This window comes from Chaetodon auriga, chromosome 9 (assembly GCF_051107435.1).
Source record: "Chaetodon auriga isolate fChaAug3 chromosome 9, fChaAug3.hap1, whole genome shotgun sequence".
Taxonomy (NCBI): domain Eukaryota; kingdom Metazoa; phylum Chordata; class Actinopteri; order Chaetodontiformes; family Chaetodontidae; genus Chaetodon; species Chaetodon auriga.
The window spans coordinates 12,357,803-12,374,333 of record NC_135082.1 but is presented as its reverse complement, the minus strand read 5'-3'; the positions used below and the strand labels follow the sequence as shown (position 1 = coordinate 12,374,333).

General features: G+C 45.2%; 2 protein-coding genes across 2 annotated transcripts; both read right to left on the bottom strand.

The window, feature by feature from the left end:
- Nucleotides 1-790: 790 nt before the first annotated feature.
- On the bottom strand, nt 791-4,521 carry rhogd (ras homolog gene family, member Gd). Its single transcript, XM_076739386.1, has 2 exons — nt 4,467-4,521; nt 791-3,840 (listed from the first exon to the last, which is right to left on the bottom strand). The coding sequence occupies exon 2, from the start codon at nt 3,809-3,811 to the stop codon at nt 3,236-3,238; it is 576 nt and encodes a 191-aa protein (XP_076595501.1). The 5' UTR covers nt 3,812-3,840; nt 4,467-4,521; the 3' UTR covers nt 791-3,235.
- Nucleotides 4,522-6,327: 1,806 nt separating this feature from the next.
- On the bottom strand, nt 6,328-16,035 carry fhdc2 (FH2 domain containing 2). The gene is made up of 12 exons (XM_076738486.1): nt 15,863-16,035; nt 14,120-14,710; nt 13,957-14,018; nt 12,024-12,126; nt 11,667-11,752; nt 11,310-11,410; nt 10,911-10,981; nt 10,580-10,687; nt 10,099-10,169; nt 9,498-9,615; nt 9,195-9,359; nt 6,328-9,084 (listed from the first exon to the last, which is right to left on the bottom strand). The coding sequence occupies exons 2-12, from the start codon at nt 14,600-14,602 to the stop codon at nt 7,129-7,131; spliced, it is 3,324 nt and encodes a 1,107-aa protein (XP_076594601.1). The 5' UTR covers nt 14,603-14,710; nt 15,863-16,035; the 3' UTR covers nt 6,328-7,128.
- Nucleotides 16,036-16,531: the final 496 nt, after the last annotated feature.

The following is a 16,531-nucleotide window of genomic DNA, read 5'->3' as shown; positions in this document are numbered from 1 at the left end:
ATCATATTGCAGAAAGCAACACTTGCTCGTCTTATTTACACATCACACCACTCTCAGCACTGTTGTCCTGAATGCCTTTACAGTTTTTACTTGGCAGAGTTCACTGAAACAATATGACAAGCCCTAAAACCAGGCAGTAAAAACAACTTACGGGCTGTAAACAACACATTCGGCATTGTCGTGGTTGTAAAACATTCAGACAGACCACAGAGGAAATGGGCTCAGTGTTGCTGCAGTGATGTTGTAATGAGCCTTTGGTGGAGTTCAACACATCTTTGTCAGAGCCGCCACCCCTAAAGGTCAGGGGAATTTTTCAGAGTAAGCAGCACGCCGAGTTTTTAAGCCCCGCAACTGATTGAACTTGTGGGTGTCTGCGAAGTTGAATGATGGCCCTGAAAACTGGATGGGTATAGACCATTAACTCCAAATGTACAGTAAAAAAAAAAAAAAAAACAGGCTTTGAGGAATGGCACCCATTCTAGATAATACAGAGCTGAGCTAGAGGGCTGTGTCCATCTAGTGTTCAGACGTGGTAATTGAAAAGGCATTAATATGACAGAAAAAGTTAAATTATGTGTGCCACAGGAACACAGTGGTTTCCTGAGCTGAAAATACAAGTAGCTGAGTGCAGACGTGTGACTCAGTTCTGTTGTGCGTATCAGTTTGACTTTATTCTTCCATTGTTTGCTTGCAGCTGTGCAATAATGCGCTGATTATGTGGAAGACTTGAGATATGTTGTCAAGTCACCACACAGCATGGAAAAAAAACACCCATCATCAAACGGCATCTGGTTTAAACCACCGTTTTATTTGGCATAATTTAAAATCATTTCACTGTTAGTTCATTTATACAAATATGCTTTTGTTATATATAAAACAATTACAAACAGATTTCTACAAATCAAGTTCCCAGTGTAAAAGCGTAGTACCACGCACACGGTAGCATACAGCTCCGGGACACAGACAGAGAGCCCACAGGTGTATGTTCCACTTCAACAGCATTATCTGAGTGAAATCAGGACATGGCATTTAAAAAAAAAAAAAAAAAAAAAAAAAAAACTCACCACAGTTGACAGTTTGACATATTATGCACTTACATTCAACCCTCCACACACCTATCTGGGAAATTTTCACAAATCCTTTGGCAGATCTCAAACCGCATCACTGTTGTTACACAAAATCTCCTGCTCGTGTTGCGCTTCGGTTATTCTAAACTTTACACAGGCCACAATCTAGGTTGACTTATAATACACCCCGCTCGAGTGAGTAAATGAAAATAACTATAGTAAAAGGGTTGCTGGTATTACTGGCAGCTGTAAGCACAAATTGGCAACCAGTCATTACTAAAAAAATACTTTATAAAATATATAAAAATCTTCAGATGTGACAAGGCACGTTCCACCAACGCAGCTCTCGCTAACTGTACGATGTGCATGTTGTGCTTGTGCCTTGCCTTCACTGCAACATGCAATTGCAGGGATGTAAACCACAATCTAAGAGCTGTGGGCTACGAGCACTGCGTTTCATGTGCTCCGTTTCATAAATGCACACAGACTTGCTGCACAAGATGTCAGTTTAGCACCTGTCTTACAAAGAGGGCTGCAAGAAGAAGAGTGTTTACTGGCAGGAACTAAGGCAGAAAGCGTCTGAAAAACTACAAAACTGAAACCTACTCGGCTGGACCCGAATTCAAAGGTCTCATGACACTTGTGTCACTATGAGAACCTTTGGGCTTGACAAAGGAGCACTGCTATGGTCTTTGGTTTAGATAAGGCACCTGACCAAATAAAAAGCTCCTTCCACATTGTAGATAACAGTCCTTAAAATATTAACTAGGTAGCTATGACACGGTGCTTCTTCAAAGATGAACTGATATTCCATTAACCAAGGAAATAAAGGAAAATAAGTGTATATAGCCTAGCACAAGCCAGTTTAAACATATTCTGGTATTATATGCTACACTGTATCAATTATGCAGTGGTCATAGTCTGTTGACCTTAAATGTAAGGCAACAATGCAATTGACAAGGGGTGCACTATGGTGTTCTGGTTTATCAAATCTAAGTATTAACTATTACACACAAACATCTTACTGATCAAATAAACATAAGCTATTACAAAAAAATATATTCAACTTTGGCCATAACCGCACTCGTAGGTTAAAAACATTTGAGGAAAAAAAATCATTTACAGAGTAAATTCAACATTATTAGACAAAATACAGTCTCTTTGACCCCACTCCGTCAAAAAGTAATTCTTAGGCATGTTTTAATGGCACTCGGTGCGAGCCTCAAGAGTTAAGACGTAGACAGAGGAGAGCTGTACTACAACATGACGTCCTGATATGTCAGCTCAAGGAATCCTGTACCAATGTGGGTTAATTTGGCAGAGGCCTTGTGACACCTGCTCCTCTATTACTGAAGAGGGCAAATGGTTGGCTGCTTTTAATGGGTCCGGCTTATCTTCAAAGGCCTACTGGCTTTTCCATGCGTGGCAGTGAGAGAGCAGCGCAAGAGGCTGGAAGGGCAACCTGCCAGACAGCTCTAACATGCCAGACTGAGCACAATGGGAGCTGCAGCTCGGGAGTTTAACCTCGAATCTGTGCATATTGGTTATGGGGTACTGGCATTTGTCCGGTAGTCTTCACACCTTGTCTGGACTCAAGCTGCTTGAAATTAAAACTTGTTCACCCTCTACTTGGCTTTTTATTACATCTTAATAGGCAAGTCAAAGCATCTTGATGGTGACGCTGCTTGAGACTCATGAGATGCAACCTAGGTGAGAGTATGAGGTAGTCATTATTTCTCCACCTGAACAGAGGCAGATCTCTTCTCTCCAGTCAAACAGGGTAGCTTGGTTGGTTGGTTTGGATGTTATTATGGCTTGTGACAACCATGATCAGCATTTTATAAGGCAAAGCAGAGAAGCTATAAATCTAGAACAGATGTAAAACTGGAAAAAAGTGTAAATATCAAAAGTTAAAATGTAAGAAAAATAGAGGAGATACGGTCAGTTGCCCCAATTTTGGCATAGTCACTTTGGTAATGATGGCAACGGAGTCAAATCCTCCAGGAGATGAATAAGGAAGAGAGGAGTAAAAGAGGAGCTGAAAACAAAGTCTTAGCTGCTGGAGGTGGTATCAAAGCAGCCAGATGACGACCTTCGTTCCTCAGCCTTCCTTTGCATCTGTGGATCTCCATCATCCCTCTCCACAGTCCAAATCTGGGAACCATTTATTACAACAGCACACACTTCTTGGTGTTCTTTTTCGTTACTGGATACAACACTGCCCTCACAGCTTCAGCAAACACCTCCCTGACACCATCCTGCAGCAGAGCAGAACACTCCATGTACTTAACAGCCCCAATCTGCTTGGCCAGGGCATTGCCCTGCTGCTGGGTGGTAGGGGCCAGACCCTGCTCCTTCAGCTTCTTCACTGTTTCTGCATCGCCCCTCAGGTCCCTCTTGGTGCCCACCAGCAGGATGGGCACGTTGGGGCAGTGGTGAGACACCTCAGGGTGCCACTTGTGCCTGACATTGGCATGGCTGGAGGGGCTGCCAATGGAAAAGCAGATGATGAAAACGTTGGTTTGAGGATAGGAAAGAGTGCGCAGGCGGTCATATTCCTCCTGGCCTGCCGTGTCCCACAGGTTGAGGCTGACAGTGCGCCCGTCCACGCTCATTTGAGCGCTGTAGTTGTCAAACACGGTGGGAATATACTCCTCAGGAAAGGCATTGGTGGTATAAGAGATGAGCAGGCAAGTTTTACCCACTGCCCCGTCACCCACCACCACACACTTTATGGTCTGCATCCTGCCTACGACCACTGGGGCTGCAGCACCTGACAACGGAAAAAAGAGCACCTGGGTAACTTCTAATTACAACGCTTCATGCTCTGGCAGGCTAATCTAAGCTTTTCACCAACGGTGATAAGGGGGGTGATTATTAAACTTTAGATGACAAAGGTCTAGTGCCTATCAGAGACTTTGAGACAGCATGGTTTTTTATACTAAGACAGATTTTCACCCAGTTAGCAGACAAGCTAACCGCCGCCGACGTTAGCACATCGACGTAATTAATGATAACGAGGTTAGCTACTATTTCAGCCGTCTGCTGTTTAACATTAAGAGTTTCTGGAAAGTTTATCCAACTTGTCCTTGAACAAAGGACAACGAGTGAATCGAAAGTGAGACGCCAAGTCTCTGCCGTTTGTTATTTCGCACTGTTGATACTAGGCGTTCCCCCAGTGGTTAGCATCAAGCTAAGGAACTAGCGTATTTGGTGGCTAACAAGCTAGCTAGTTAGCAAACAAGTTGAAAGTTTATTAGCAAGCCACTTCTCAAAAAGTTCTGTTCCTGGCCCGATAACCCCCTACAGGTTACCCTACAAAACCTCTCAAATTCTAATATGTGTCTCGTAAGTAGTAATTTGCTGTAACAGCGAACTTTGAAGGATTTTGTGACTTACCGCCACTTGGCTTTCGATCTCTTTTTGCCTGGTATAGTCAATCACAGCCGCATCCGGGGAGCTGTCCATTACGTAGAAATCGACACACGGAAACAATGCAAACTGGTAGTTGTAGTTTTTTGTGACAGACGTTTGTGTGACACTAGATGGCGGTGTTAAGCTGTTCTGCTTTCATTTGAGTCAACAGCACGGTTGTTATAAGAATCTCAGCTTTTACATTTGGCTCTATCTGCTGGTGTGGTGACAGAGAAAATAGTGTCTAAATAACAGTGAAAGTTTTATGTGATGTGGGAAAAGTATTGAGGGCTTTCATGTAAGTGGTATTACTTCAGTGCGAATACAGTCCATTTGAAATACATGATTGTTCAGACGCAAAATCTAATTAGAGACAAAAGTGAAAGTATTCATGCAGCTGGTCGATGTGGAGCTCATGGTGACTGTTTCATACACTGGATAGCTGTAGTAATGCTTCATATTTTAAATATATTTTGGATATAAAATCTTAAATCTGTAAGTCTGCAGGTGTCAAATCAATATGTCAGTTAAAGTACAATATATGATACTTGAATTTATACTTAAGTATTAGGATAAAGTAGCTGGAAATGGAAATACTCCGCTGAAGTACTTCAAAAATGTTTTGAAGTGGAGAACTTTAATTGTACTTTCCACCACTGCTCCTGCAGAAAAAGCCCTCAGTGACCCACAAATCATCATCAAGGTCATATTCTCTAGGTTTATGAATGGAGTTTGGCATGATGTTTATTCCTGCAACAAGGATTGTTTCCTGCAGCAAAGATATCAGACAACTCAATTTTCAGTGAATGTGACCCATTGGCCACAGTAATTAGTACTTAAAAATACATTACACCTTGTAAAAACCATAGAATGTGTAACCTGTCTCTCAAAAGTGCCAGCTGTTGAAAATGGTGTCTCTTAACCTTACTATCAATCTAACACTCCAGTCAACCTCACTGTATGTGAGGGAGCCTGATTTTACCAGACTGTTCACATTCAGAATCTGAATGCATGGACACGCTCAGACTTTATGCTCTGATGTGACCCTTTCTCTTGAACTTGCTACATTCTCACCATTGAATGCCACAGTGTGTCACTGTATACTCACACATACCCCACATACACACAGACCATAAAACAATCCTGTCTCCTTTCTTTTCGACCTCATCATTTCTTTGGTCAGCATTGGTCTTAAAGGCCATATATCACTTATTCACCTTCAGACAAGTCATTATTCTCACTAAGCCAGTGGCTTTCAGATCAATGCAGAATACACGAAGGCAGCTAAAAGCAGGATCACTTTAGACTATTCTGTCCTGCACCCCTGGAGACCCGTTGATGATGTCACCTCTATACACTGAGGCAGGTTAAGAGGCCAGCGCTGACCGACAACCGGACACTCAAGAACACAAAGAGGCACCGGTTTATTGCCTTTCCCAAGAGGTTCTGGCGTCACTGCAGCATATAAAAAGAGAATTCCCACTGGGACCCTACACCCACAGTCACCCTCCACCCCAACCCTTGCACCCCACTATTCTGCCAGGAGATTCCCCAGGACGTCTGTAGGATTTCCATGACAACAGCCACTGACAGAGATGAGGGTGACTGTGTCAAGAGATGCAGCAAGAGGGAGTTCAGACGAGAGGGAGAAAACTGAGGGTGACAAGACAGAGGAGAGCAAGAAGTGAGATCAGTCACTGATGAGGACGAGTAACGAGTGGAGACCTTGAAAGTGACAGCCGTCAGAGCAATATATCTAGCTATCATATATATATATATATATATATATATATATACACACACAACAACTGTTGAGTGCCTTTCTCAGAGACAGATGCTGTCAATATTCAGATCATGGTCTTTATTATTCTTCTCTTATTTATAAATCCACATAATACAGAGAATAACAACCAATGCTATTCAATAAAGTTATAGAATCTTTTGACATAAAATAAAAATGACAAACATTACAGTAATCATCTCCTTGCGGCCTCTTCTTCAGTTTGTAAAGTGCATCAGAACAATGAGGCCTCTCAACAAGAGGATGGACAATTCAATAATTGTACCGAGTTCAATTGGGACTGTAAGACAACCAGGCGTGAGAACACAATGATCACTCAGCACAAGGGTCACAGTATTCAAAACATTTGGGCAATTTCCTAAAGCAGAAGAAAAAAACACTACTTTTTTTCATGCTAGACAGACTGAAACATTACAATTCTTTCAAAGCACACTTGTACAGAGTAATGTCACTTGCATCTGTTGTACTGGTGTGAATTAACCTGTTCTACATATGAAAAGTTACTGTGAGATGGTGTTCTTGTGGTGTCCTATTGCCTGCAAAGAACACAAACGAGCATAAAAAGAGGTAGGATTTGGAGGATCTACTACTCTGTTATTGGGTATAGCATGTGAGATAAAGTGTTCCCAATGCTCCCAGTGCAGCCCCCTCTCATGTATGTAGAACCTAAAGCACTCAGAATGCCAAAACAATTTCATATAAGTTGAATTTAGACAACCTAGAGACTCAGAGATGTGACTGGTGGCTCACAGTCTTCATGAATACCCACACTGTATATATTAGACTGAAATCCATAAAGGTATGAAAAGTGTGAAAAACTGTGCAGTGCAAGCACATCCACGTCCATCACCTCCACAGTGGCTGAGCTGCAGTAGCTCGAGGCATTTTGGGACCAGGTATCCGTGAAGCTGTGGGGATTTTAGAGCTAGCAGGAGGAGTGCTTGTGCTTGTTGTCTTGGCAGTTTTGTTTCGGGCGGCAGATATGACAGCCGTGCGGATGGTCTTGGCTGTGGCGGAGGATGGGCTGTGGGCAGTGCGAGGCTGGGGGGGGACCAGGGTCTCAGAGTTAGGGGCGAGTCGTTTTGACACACGGAGAGGAGTTCCTCTGACGAAGGCTGGCTGGGTGCTGCCTGAGACTTTCTCTGGTAAAGATCTGTCAGAGGCCCTGCGGGTTAAGGTGGTCTTTCCTGGAGTCTGTTGCTCACTTACAGTCCTCTCCCTTGTGCTACTGCTGCGTTTCACCTCTGTCTGAACAGCGGCAGGCCGTGTGATAGGAGACGAGCGCATGGATATGCTGCGAGGAGTAGACAGCCGGCTGGGAGTGGCTGGATTAGCAGGGGTTGTAGTTCCATTTAAAGGCTCAGTTTTGGAGCGCACCCTGGGAATGCCCGTGCTATTGGCAGGTCCCACACGTGAGGCAAGTCCCCTTTTGGCCCCTATTCCACTACGCACAGGGATCTTCATGGTTCGGGCCTCCTCCTTTGATGCAGCAGACCCTGGAGTTGTCCCCTCTCGAAGGTCAACCTCCCTCTCTTTCCTCCATTTGGAGCAGAGGCTCGGTGCAGGTCGTGGGAGTGGGGAGGTTGGGGGTGACAAGGCGTCATAGGACCGGAGGCCTTTCACCAGAGTGTGGCACTCCAGTGTTTCACCCACACGGGAGTACGACCTTGCCGTCTCCCTCTCAGGACTTGGTAAGTCAGAGTACTCCTCTGGCTGTGATTTGCTGAACTCCGGGAGACTGGAGGGAATCCAGTTCTCCTTCACAGGTGTGGATGCCCCTTCAGTGTCAGTGTGCTTTGTTAAACCTGCATCAGGCATCCCAGCACTTGTTGTTATGGTGGGCGTCCCTCTTGCCTGTGGTTGTGACTGGACCCTCTCTGGAGCATTTACAGACGATTGTGATTGGCTCTCAGATCCCTGGTACCTTAACAATGCAGCCCCGGTGTCACTGTGGGAAAGTATTCCACTTGTATGAAGAGACTGAGGTGCAGAATCATCAAAACAAGAGCCATCAGATTTACCCTGAACAGTGCAAGAACTGTCTGTCACTGGAAGGCCAAACCTATGTCTATGAGTGGAGGTCTGCCTTTTAACACAAAGGGCAGGTGTATCAGTGGATATAGCAGCAGAGTTTGTACAGGAAGTGGGTGAAGATTCAGCGGTCATAGAAACCATGGCCTCATGTGAAGTCTCAGCTTCTTTTTCAAGACCTGTTGCCTTCTGTTGGCCTTGCAGCAAATAAGAAATGCTCTCAGGCCCGTGCTGCTTGATTGTGAAGCCCTGTCCATGCTGAGAATGACTAAACGTAGCAACACGCGAGTCCTGAACTGCGCCCATGCTGCGGTTGGTTGTTTGACAGTGCTGAGACCTGATCCCTCTACTCAGAACTGGTTCTTGGTCAACAGGGGAGCATGTGCCATCAGTCTCTGGGGAGCTACAAAGCGCAGCAGTGGTCTCGTGGTCCGAGGAACTGTTAGAGTGATAACTGGTTGATGTCGGGCTGCTGCCCAGCTCAGGGAAGCCTTTGAGCATGGATGAGTTATGGAGATGGGTGTCATTGTGGAGGTGTTGGGAAAACCTGCGGGAGTCAGAGCTTCTCAGGCTGCGTCGACTCCACGTGTAGCTCAAGTTCTTCTCGAGGAGTTTCTCCAGCTCATCTTGGCTCTCCTGACTTTGAGGCTCCTTGGCAAGGCTGAGGCCCAGGTCCAGCCCCGTACAGACAGCCAGAGAGCGACGCTTTTCCCCAATCTCACGTTGACGCTCCATGCGTTTCTGCTCCTTCAGCTCCCGCTCTGCATTCTCCTGTAGAAAAGGGAAGGAATCGTTTATTTGTCAGTGACTCTTAGTGCCCAGCATTTTGACAATATATATGTTTTTATGAACAGATATTTTCATCAATTTCTAGATCTAACCTGAACAGCCTTTTGGAAGCGGTGGCAAAACAGATGGAAGACCCTGCAAGCCTCCTCTAGTTTGAAGGTGCTGTCATCTTCACAGAAAAACTCCACCAGAGCCTGACTAGACATCCTCATGCCCTCCACCTCATCCTCCGCCTCCTTCAGACGCTCCTCAGCCATCTGCACACAGGAACAGTTTAGTCATTTGGATTTGAATTGCATATCCACAACCCCACTTACAACAATTCTGGGATTAGCTGACTATAAACCATTAGATATAGTTTTCATGTATGTTACAGACACACAGATGTTTTATACCTCTAGGAAAGGTTGTGTATGCTGCTGAATCTCTGCCTCAGTCTGGATGTTTGCTTTGAGGGCCACCACTCTGCTTTTTAACTTGGATAAGTCCTCCAACACAGACTCTTCACACAATCTGCAGAAAAGCAAGCACATAAAATACACAATTATAGAAAGAACTTCACAGAAATACCCGTGTGCTCTCATAATGTAAATCATCCAAAATATCCATTAATTATTTTTCAGTGGACTCTGGCTTGAGTTGTGTCAATTTATATGCACCAAAAAAAGTGCATGTGTGATATCCTTTACTTTTAAAGGCAGTATGAGGCTGGTCATACCTTGGCACCTTGTAGAGAAACTATCCAGTAAAACTCTCCAACAGAGCTTAAATATTGGCTTGGATTATCAATGCTGTCATGACCCACTTTCGCTCAGGCAGCTTGCTATTGGTAACAGCTGGGCGCCTTGTTTGATACAAGAGTGCAATAGATTTACATTACATTTGTTTTAGCAGCCTGCTGGGGTGTACTGCTGTCATTAATCAGGGCTTGTATATTCGCTCACACACAGTTACTGTACGATCCGATGGGTCTCTGAGTTTTTGGAAGACACTGACCTGGAGGCGGAGCCAACATGGCCTAGTTGGCTGGGAAATGACAGTAAACTCTGGTCCTTTTTCACAGCTTCCTGTGGAGACAAACACAAATGATTATCCAGCTATTGTTTCAAAAGAAGCAACACGTCATTTGTGAATGTTGACAAAATCATATGCTCTGTGAAGCAGTCTGGCTTGAGGGTTATGAGCGGCTACTGTTCTATAAAGGCTTGGTAGTCAGAAATGATAGAAGGGTTCACTTGCAAAAACATATCTCTGTTTTTACTTATTTTCCTAAATCATGTATATTTTTTAATGCGATCCTGGGGGGAAATATTTAACTGTTGGTTTACTCTTTTTAAGAATGCCGTTTATCTGTTCTGGCAAATGAACTTAGATGCTTTGTGCAAAAACTAGTACAAGCACAGCTCATCTCCCCTCTGTTGAACAATGACTGGATATTAATGGTTTTTTCTTGCAACACCTAAATTTCAGATCTTACCATCGCTACAAAATGCAGCAGATTCATGCCAGGCTTGTTGGCTTTGGTGTCAGCCAGTTTGAGCAGCGATGAAATTCGGAAACCAGCGGCATTCCCTGCATATCCACCCTGAGAAGCAACATGCAAGGTCAGAATGCCATATACGCACACAACATGTGACAACTTTAAACAAACAATGATACAAAACCCAGGTGCACAGTCAGAGTGACGTCCCTGAACACACACCCAGAGCCCATAGCGGCTGGTGTATTATACACAGATAAAAGGACTGATTCTGCTTTGTCAGGCTGAAGAAAAGAGAGGAAGACAAACAAAATAAAGAAGCACTCACAGCATTCATGTAGTTCCCCGCTTTCAGCACCAAACGAAGGATGGAGTGTAATTCAGGACAGCTCAGCAGTTCTAGGGGAGTCAAAGACAAGAGATTCAATACTGACCCTCAAGGCTGGAGAATAATGAGTATTAATGTGCATGCAGCAGACTTCAAGGCCTTAAAATGAGTCAGCAACTTTGTGTTGAAGAACTGACAATCAAGCTGACTGGTGAACTTAACTTTCACACAGAACTGATAGCAGGTTTCTCTTCATTCTGAATGCTAACCATCACATTTGCATTCTGGGTCCAAATTTTAGCACTCTAGGCTAATTGTAAACAGGAGCATTTCAAAGTGCCAGCACAGACCTCAATCTTTATAGAGGTGGAGTACATGACTCCCTGCTGACAACGTTACCTCTGGCCGCCTCCCTCAGACATCTGGCTGCCACACACAGAGCGGTCACGGCAGGGTCAAACTCTTGCTGCAGAATCATAGCATCGAGACGGAGCCGAAAACTAATGGAAGGAGAAAGCGGGGGATGGACAGATGAATGGATGGACAGGGGTGAGTGATGACAGCAACAAAAAGGCACTCGGGATCAATCATCAGTTAAACAAACACACGTCATCACAAAGCAAAGCATGTGAGCAGGACAAGTGTCACATACGGATCAATAGGAAAAAGAGCAGTTTCAAGGAGAGAAAAACAATCAGTTGGAAAGTACTGGGGATGTTTTTGATAAGTGTATCCAGTCTAGGGCTGAGGGTGTACCTGGGGACTTCCACCAAGAGCAGGATGAAAAGATCAGGCTCTCCAAGCCAGCTCCGCTCCCCACCGAACCTCCTCAGGCGAGACTCCTGAGAGAGAACAGATGCTGAGTAAAATCTGGAAAGCAGCTTTGATTGAAGAAGAAAAATCTGGAGTACTGAAACCAACATGGCGTTAACAGTCAATTCCAGTATCTTTCAGTGTGGCCCCTCTCCGGAAATAGACCACATCATACAACATGGTGTAATGGCAAACTTTTGATCATTCTAACCAGAGCCAGATGATGAGTGAGAGTAGAGGGAGGGGAAAGGAGGGGATTGTCACTGTTGTATTTGTATGCCCCAAAAAAAGGCACTTTACCTCCTCACTGTCAGGCAGCAATTTGCAGAGCTCTGTGAGCTTCTCGGCTCCATAACGGTCCCCGGCACCCCGCCTAATATCCTCAACTATCTCCTTAGCAGGCCTGCAGAAAAAAACACACTTTTGATACAACGCCACTGTTAACATGCGATGGGGTTTTCAGGCTGAATAAAGCATGACACCCACCCTGAGAAAAGTCATGTTCTGAGCAGTATCAGCTCTTTGTTTTGCTTTGATCACACAGTATTGAGGCTTATCCCGCTCTTATCAGTTGGAGTGTTGGGGAGAGAGTGTTGATTGACGCCACACTGGCGACACAAAGTGGCATATCCACTGGGCAAATAAAAAGCAGACATGGCGGGGAAAGGCCTTGGGGATGTCAAGGTGAAGGAGCAGAAACTGAGCTGACTGTCTGATCTATGACTGACTTCCTCTGAGTGGCACATCTGTCTTCTATTCCAGAAGTTTTCAACCCCCCCATCATACATTATGTCCATGCTACTGTGTGTGGCTTTTATCTCCTAACATACTCTCCTTATTCATAGCTCAACATTCACATCCATATTTTATTCACTGACACACAGTTCAGGGTCTGAAGACATCTAAGGCCGGCTGAGAATAAAGTATTTTTCATGAGAACGTCAAAACGGAGATGTGGTTTAACCCTCTTATTGTGTGTTGTGTTATTTGGCCCAACTAGTTCCACTGAAAACAAAATACTGACCTAAATAGCCTATAAATAGACTTATCCCGTAATAAAGAGACACTGGAGTGGACAACTCAGACGTTGATGTCTGACAATACACAACCGTACTACACCCACATTTCAACAGTAGCTCCATCTGTGTTTGGAACAGAGGACAAATAATCTCCCAACGAGACAAATGTTTGTGTACTCAAGAGGCTGTTTTTACATAATGGCTTTCCCTACAAGTCTTGACAGATCTGCTTTTAGAAAAGAACCGCTCTTCAGTTGAGAGCCGCACAATTGAACCTCCGTGAACCTTTCATGCACACGTGGAGGCACGACGATACAGCAGACTCAGCACTTCTTTTCAATGTCTTCCTCGTCATGTCTACCTGCAAATTCTGCACGCAGTTTTCAACATCGAAGCTTGAACCAGGCACTAAACTGCATGTACATGAGCTTTAACAATTATGGAAAAGCCCGACTCATTACAAGACGTGAAAACATGCTTAACAGGATTTAGGAGATGGATGAATATGACAAGCCACCAGTGGGGTCTGTCTCCATGGGGGGTAGCTTTAACATTAGACACTCTTTAAGGGCATCAGCAGGTGTCAACTCTGACTCTTAGGGCTATACCCGGCCACTAACACACCACCCTCCTTCAAGACCCCCAGTCCCGCTGCTCAGGGGGCTCCCTCCCCTGCACCTGTCCCCTGCAATATACTTATATCCCCTCCCTAACACCAGACATCCTCTTGCTCTTCACACTTCTGATGTATTCTGCACACACACGGACACCCACCCACCTCTGATGTATGGCCTCACTCTGCACAGTTCAACTCAAGTGAAGTGCTGTTCCCCTGGGCGCAGTTGTACACACTTCTGTTTCCTGCTCTTAAAGCTGCCTTCACTTTTCACTGATGGTGATCTCCAGCAAGTGCAGACAGAAAGGCTAAAAGCTGACACTGTTCAAGTGTGCCAGACAGTTTTTTTAATTGTAATTTAAGATTATTTACATCATCAATTAGTCTGCCGATCACTATCTTGATCAATCAAGTGTTTTGTCTATGAACTATGTACTAAATAGAGAAGAAGCTGTCCAATGAAATTTTTTAAGCTTAATGTGACTTCTGAAAAACCCAAACATATTCAATTTATTATGATACGAACTAAAAGCTGCACATCCTCAAGTTTGATCCACTAATTGATTAATCATCTCTAGTTAAGAATAAAGAGGCTTACATCTTGAACTGGCGTAGAAATATTCCAATGTTCATACTGCGCTTGGAGTCCAGCAGGGTGATCTGTAAAGAGGCAAACGACAATTAAGTGGAGGAAAAGTTTAAGAAATCTCACCATCTTTATACATGGCTTAAAAATACCGCTGCTTCCCCTGTGAGCTGACCTCTTCCGAGCTGTCCTGGGGGGATCTGCAGCGCAGCAGAGCAGACCTGCGTCGCAGGGTGCTGGTTCTGTCCTGAGGCTTGCTGTCCTTCTGACCAAACAGCTCATCCAGAGAATGGAGGTCTATGGGGAACTCGTCCTCGCCCGGGGCCGCCCCGCTCCACACGCTCTTCCTCCCTTCCACCTTCTCTTTGGGGATACGCTCCCAGTTCAGCTTCCTCAGCCGGCTCCGACGGGCACTGTCCGCCCGGCTAAACGGCGAGGAGGAAGAGGAGGATGCCGGCGGAGGTGGGGGTGGCGGAGGAGGGGGTGGAGGCGGAGGTGGTGGAGGTGCTAGGGGAGGCGGCGGCAGAGGGGCGACCAGCATCGGACGTGAATCCATGGCTGTCAATTCCACAGCGTCTGGGGCAGCGGAGGGAAAGGCAAGCTGTGTTCCATGAAAGGCACGAGACTCCTTGATGGCCACAGTCAGGTTGATGAGCATAGAGGCTGTGAGGGGTGATAGAGGCTGAAGAGTCTCTGATCACGCTGTCAGTGACGTCTCTCCACTTTTCAGTAAGCTAGAGTTCAAAGGTCCATCAATAACTCCAGCCTAGGAAACAAGACAACAAAAAATTCTTATCTCAGACATTATTGAGCACAGAAAGAGACAGGAGATCAACGCTGTCCCAGAGTGTTGCAACAGCAAGCCTGTCAGGCAGCTTTAACGGAGGCCAATGACCTCACCTGAGCTTACTGACACCTGGCCTTACTTCTCCTTTCATTAACTCGAGTCCTGTGCTCTGACTGGTGTAACAAGTAGCTGGAGCTAAAAATGTAACCTCTGGTTCAACTTTCTGTGGAAGTTCAAGGCGTTGTGGGGAAAGTACTAGCTGAGCAAGATGAGCTCTCCCCCTCTGCAGGCTGTTTGAACAGCTTGTCCCATCCTGTTCGGTTTCACCTCGCTGCATGCACACGCACCTCCAACACCATCTCCCTTCTAATTAGAATATATGGAGACACCACAGGCAGGGTGAGATGCACAGTTAACCACAAAGCAGAGAAATAGAGGGGTCTGCAGCTTCAGAAATCCTGACTTTAAATATCCTTCCCCTCCTTATGGGAGGTTAACACCTGAAAGCTGGTTGCACACACTTGCACCAGCAAGTTTTAGACAGGATTAGTAATGCAATTAGGAATGAGTCAGAGGTTTCAGGTGTCTGGTTGAAGGGAAAGTCTTTAATCGAGAAATGGCTTAGCGTTTGGCCAAGAACACATCCTATCGTCCTCCCTCGCGCTCCTAACATGAATCACGCGTCTTGGGAGAAGCTGCAGGGATGCGTCTGATCGCGAGGCTGTTCCTGCGAGCGCCGCATGAGCGCGCTGCAAAAACCGCCGCCGGTGATCTCACCCTCCATCATTTCATGGGGGCTGGATCCTGACAAGCCAAAAAAATCGTTTTCCAGCAAATGTTGGTGCCGAGGAGCTCGGAGGAAGGCTGGGAAGTAACGGGGGGAGTGAGTTCAGTCAATCAAATGAAAAACGCTAAATTAACGTCAGCTATGACAACGTTTTCAGGAGATATGGGAAACTTTTTTCATGTTGACATTTTGTTTAAGATATTAAAACCGGTTCTCATAACCCGCTGGTTTATTCCTGTGAATTTCTGCTTTAACTGAAGTTAAAATATATTCCTCGATCAAAGGTTAATAAAACATTTTCATGTCTCTAATTGGGGACAACCCATTGAAGTTCTTTCACTTACCTGCTGTTGACGGCTCCACTTCTCCGGTGAGGTCACCGCACAGACACCAACACGAGCTGGCAGCTTAATTCTGGAGGAAAATTTAATAAACCTTCGCCTCCATCCCAGCTTTTTGTTTGCTGTATCTCCTTTATCCCGGTGACTTGCGCCGCTCCACTCGCTCCAGACCTCTTGTCTTCCTCAACTCGGAAACTTCCCCACAGTTGAGCGGGAGCGCGCAGGCGCGCACTCGCACGCTGATATGCCTTGTGTCCTCCCAGTTTTCCCATGAGCGGATTTAGGGTGTTCAGGTGGCACAGCACACTCGATCTTCACTGTTGTCCACTCTCAGACTTTGAAGATGTTGTGATGGGATTGGTGGTATGTGTCTTGAAAAAAATTCAACAAAAGTGTTTATGATCCTCACCACAATCACTAACGCTCTGATTTAAGTTGTTCCTTTAGGAATTGATTTGAAAACCTTGATACCTCATATAATGCTCGTACAATAATGTCTGCCAAGTCCAGATATGATTGTACATGAAAGCTTGCTGTCAGGAGTTGTACTGACAACTTGATAAGTCTCTGTTTCAAGCTATCATCACAGTGGGCAGGACTGTGATCTGTATTTGGTGCAGAAGGCCTTGATCAAGCTAAGAAGAGCACGCTATTGAGAACCTGAGAGAGGGA

What these genes read in the sequence shown, in the direction of transcription:
- rhogd (XM_076739386.1), bottom strand. Translation starts at nt 3,811, where the DNA reads ATGCAGACCATAAAGTGTGTGGTGGTGGGTGACGGGGCAGTGGGTAAA.
- fhdc2 (XM_076738486.1), bottom strand. Translation starts at nt 14,602, where the DNA reads ATGCTCATCAACCTGACTGTGGCCATCAAGGAGTCTCGTGCCTTTCAT. An exon ending in TTTCTACGCCAGTTCAAGAT is followed by an intron (nt 12,127 to 13,956) that starts GTAAGCCTCTTT and finishes TTTTTTCTGCAG; the next exon opens with GCCTGCTAAGGAGATAGTTG. An exon ending in TGCTGCCTGACAGTGAGGAG is followed by an intron (nt 11,753 to 12,023) that starts GTAAAGTGCCTT and finishes GTTCTCTCTCAG; the next exon opens with GAGTCTCGCCTGAGGAGGTT.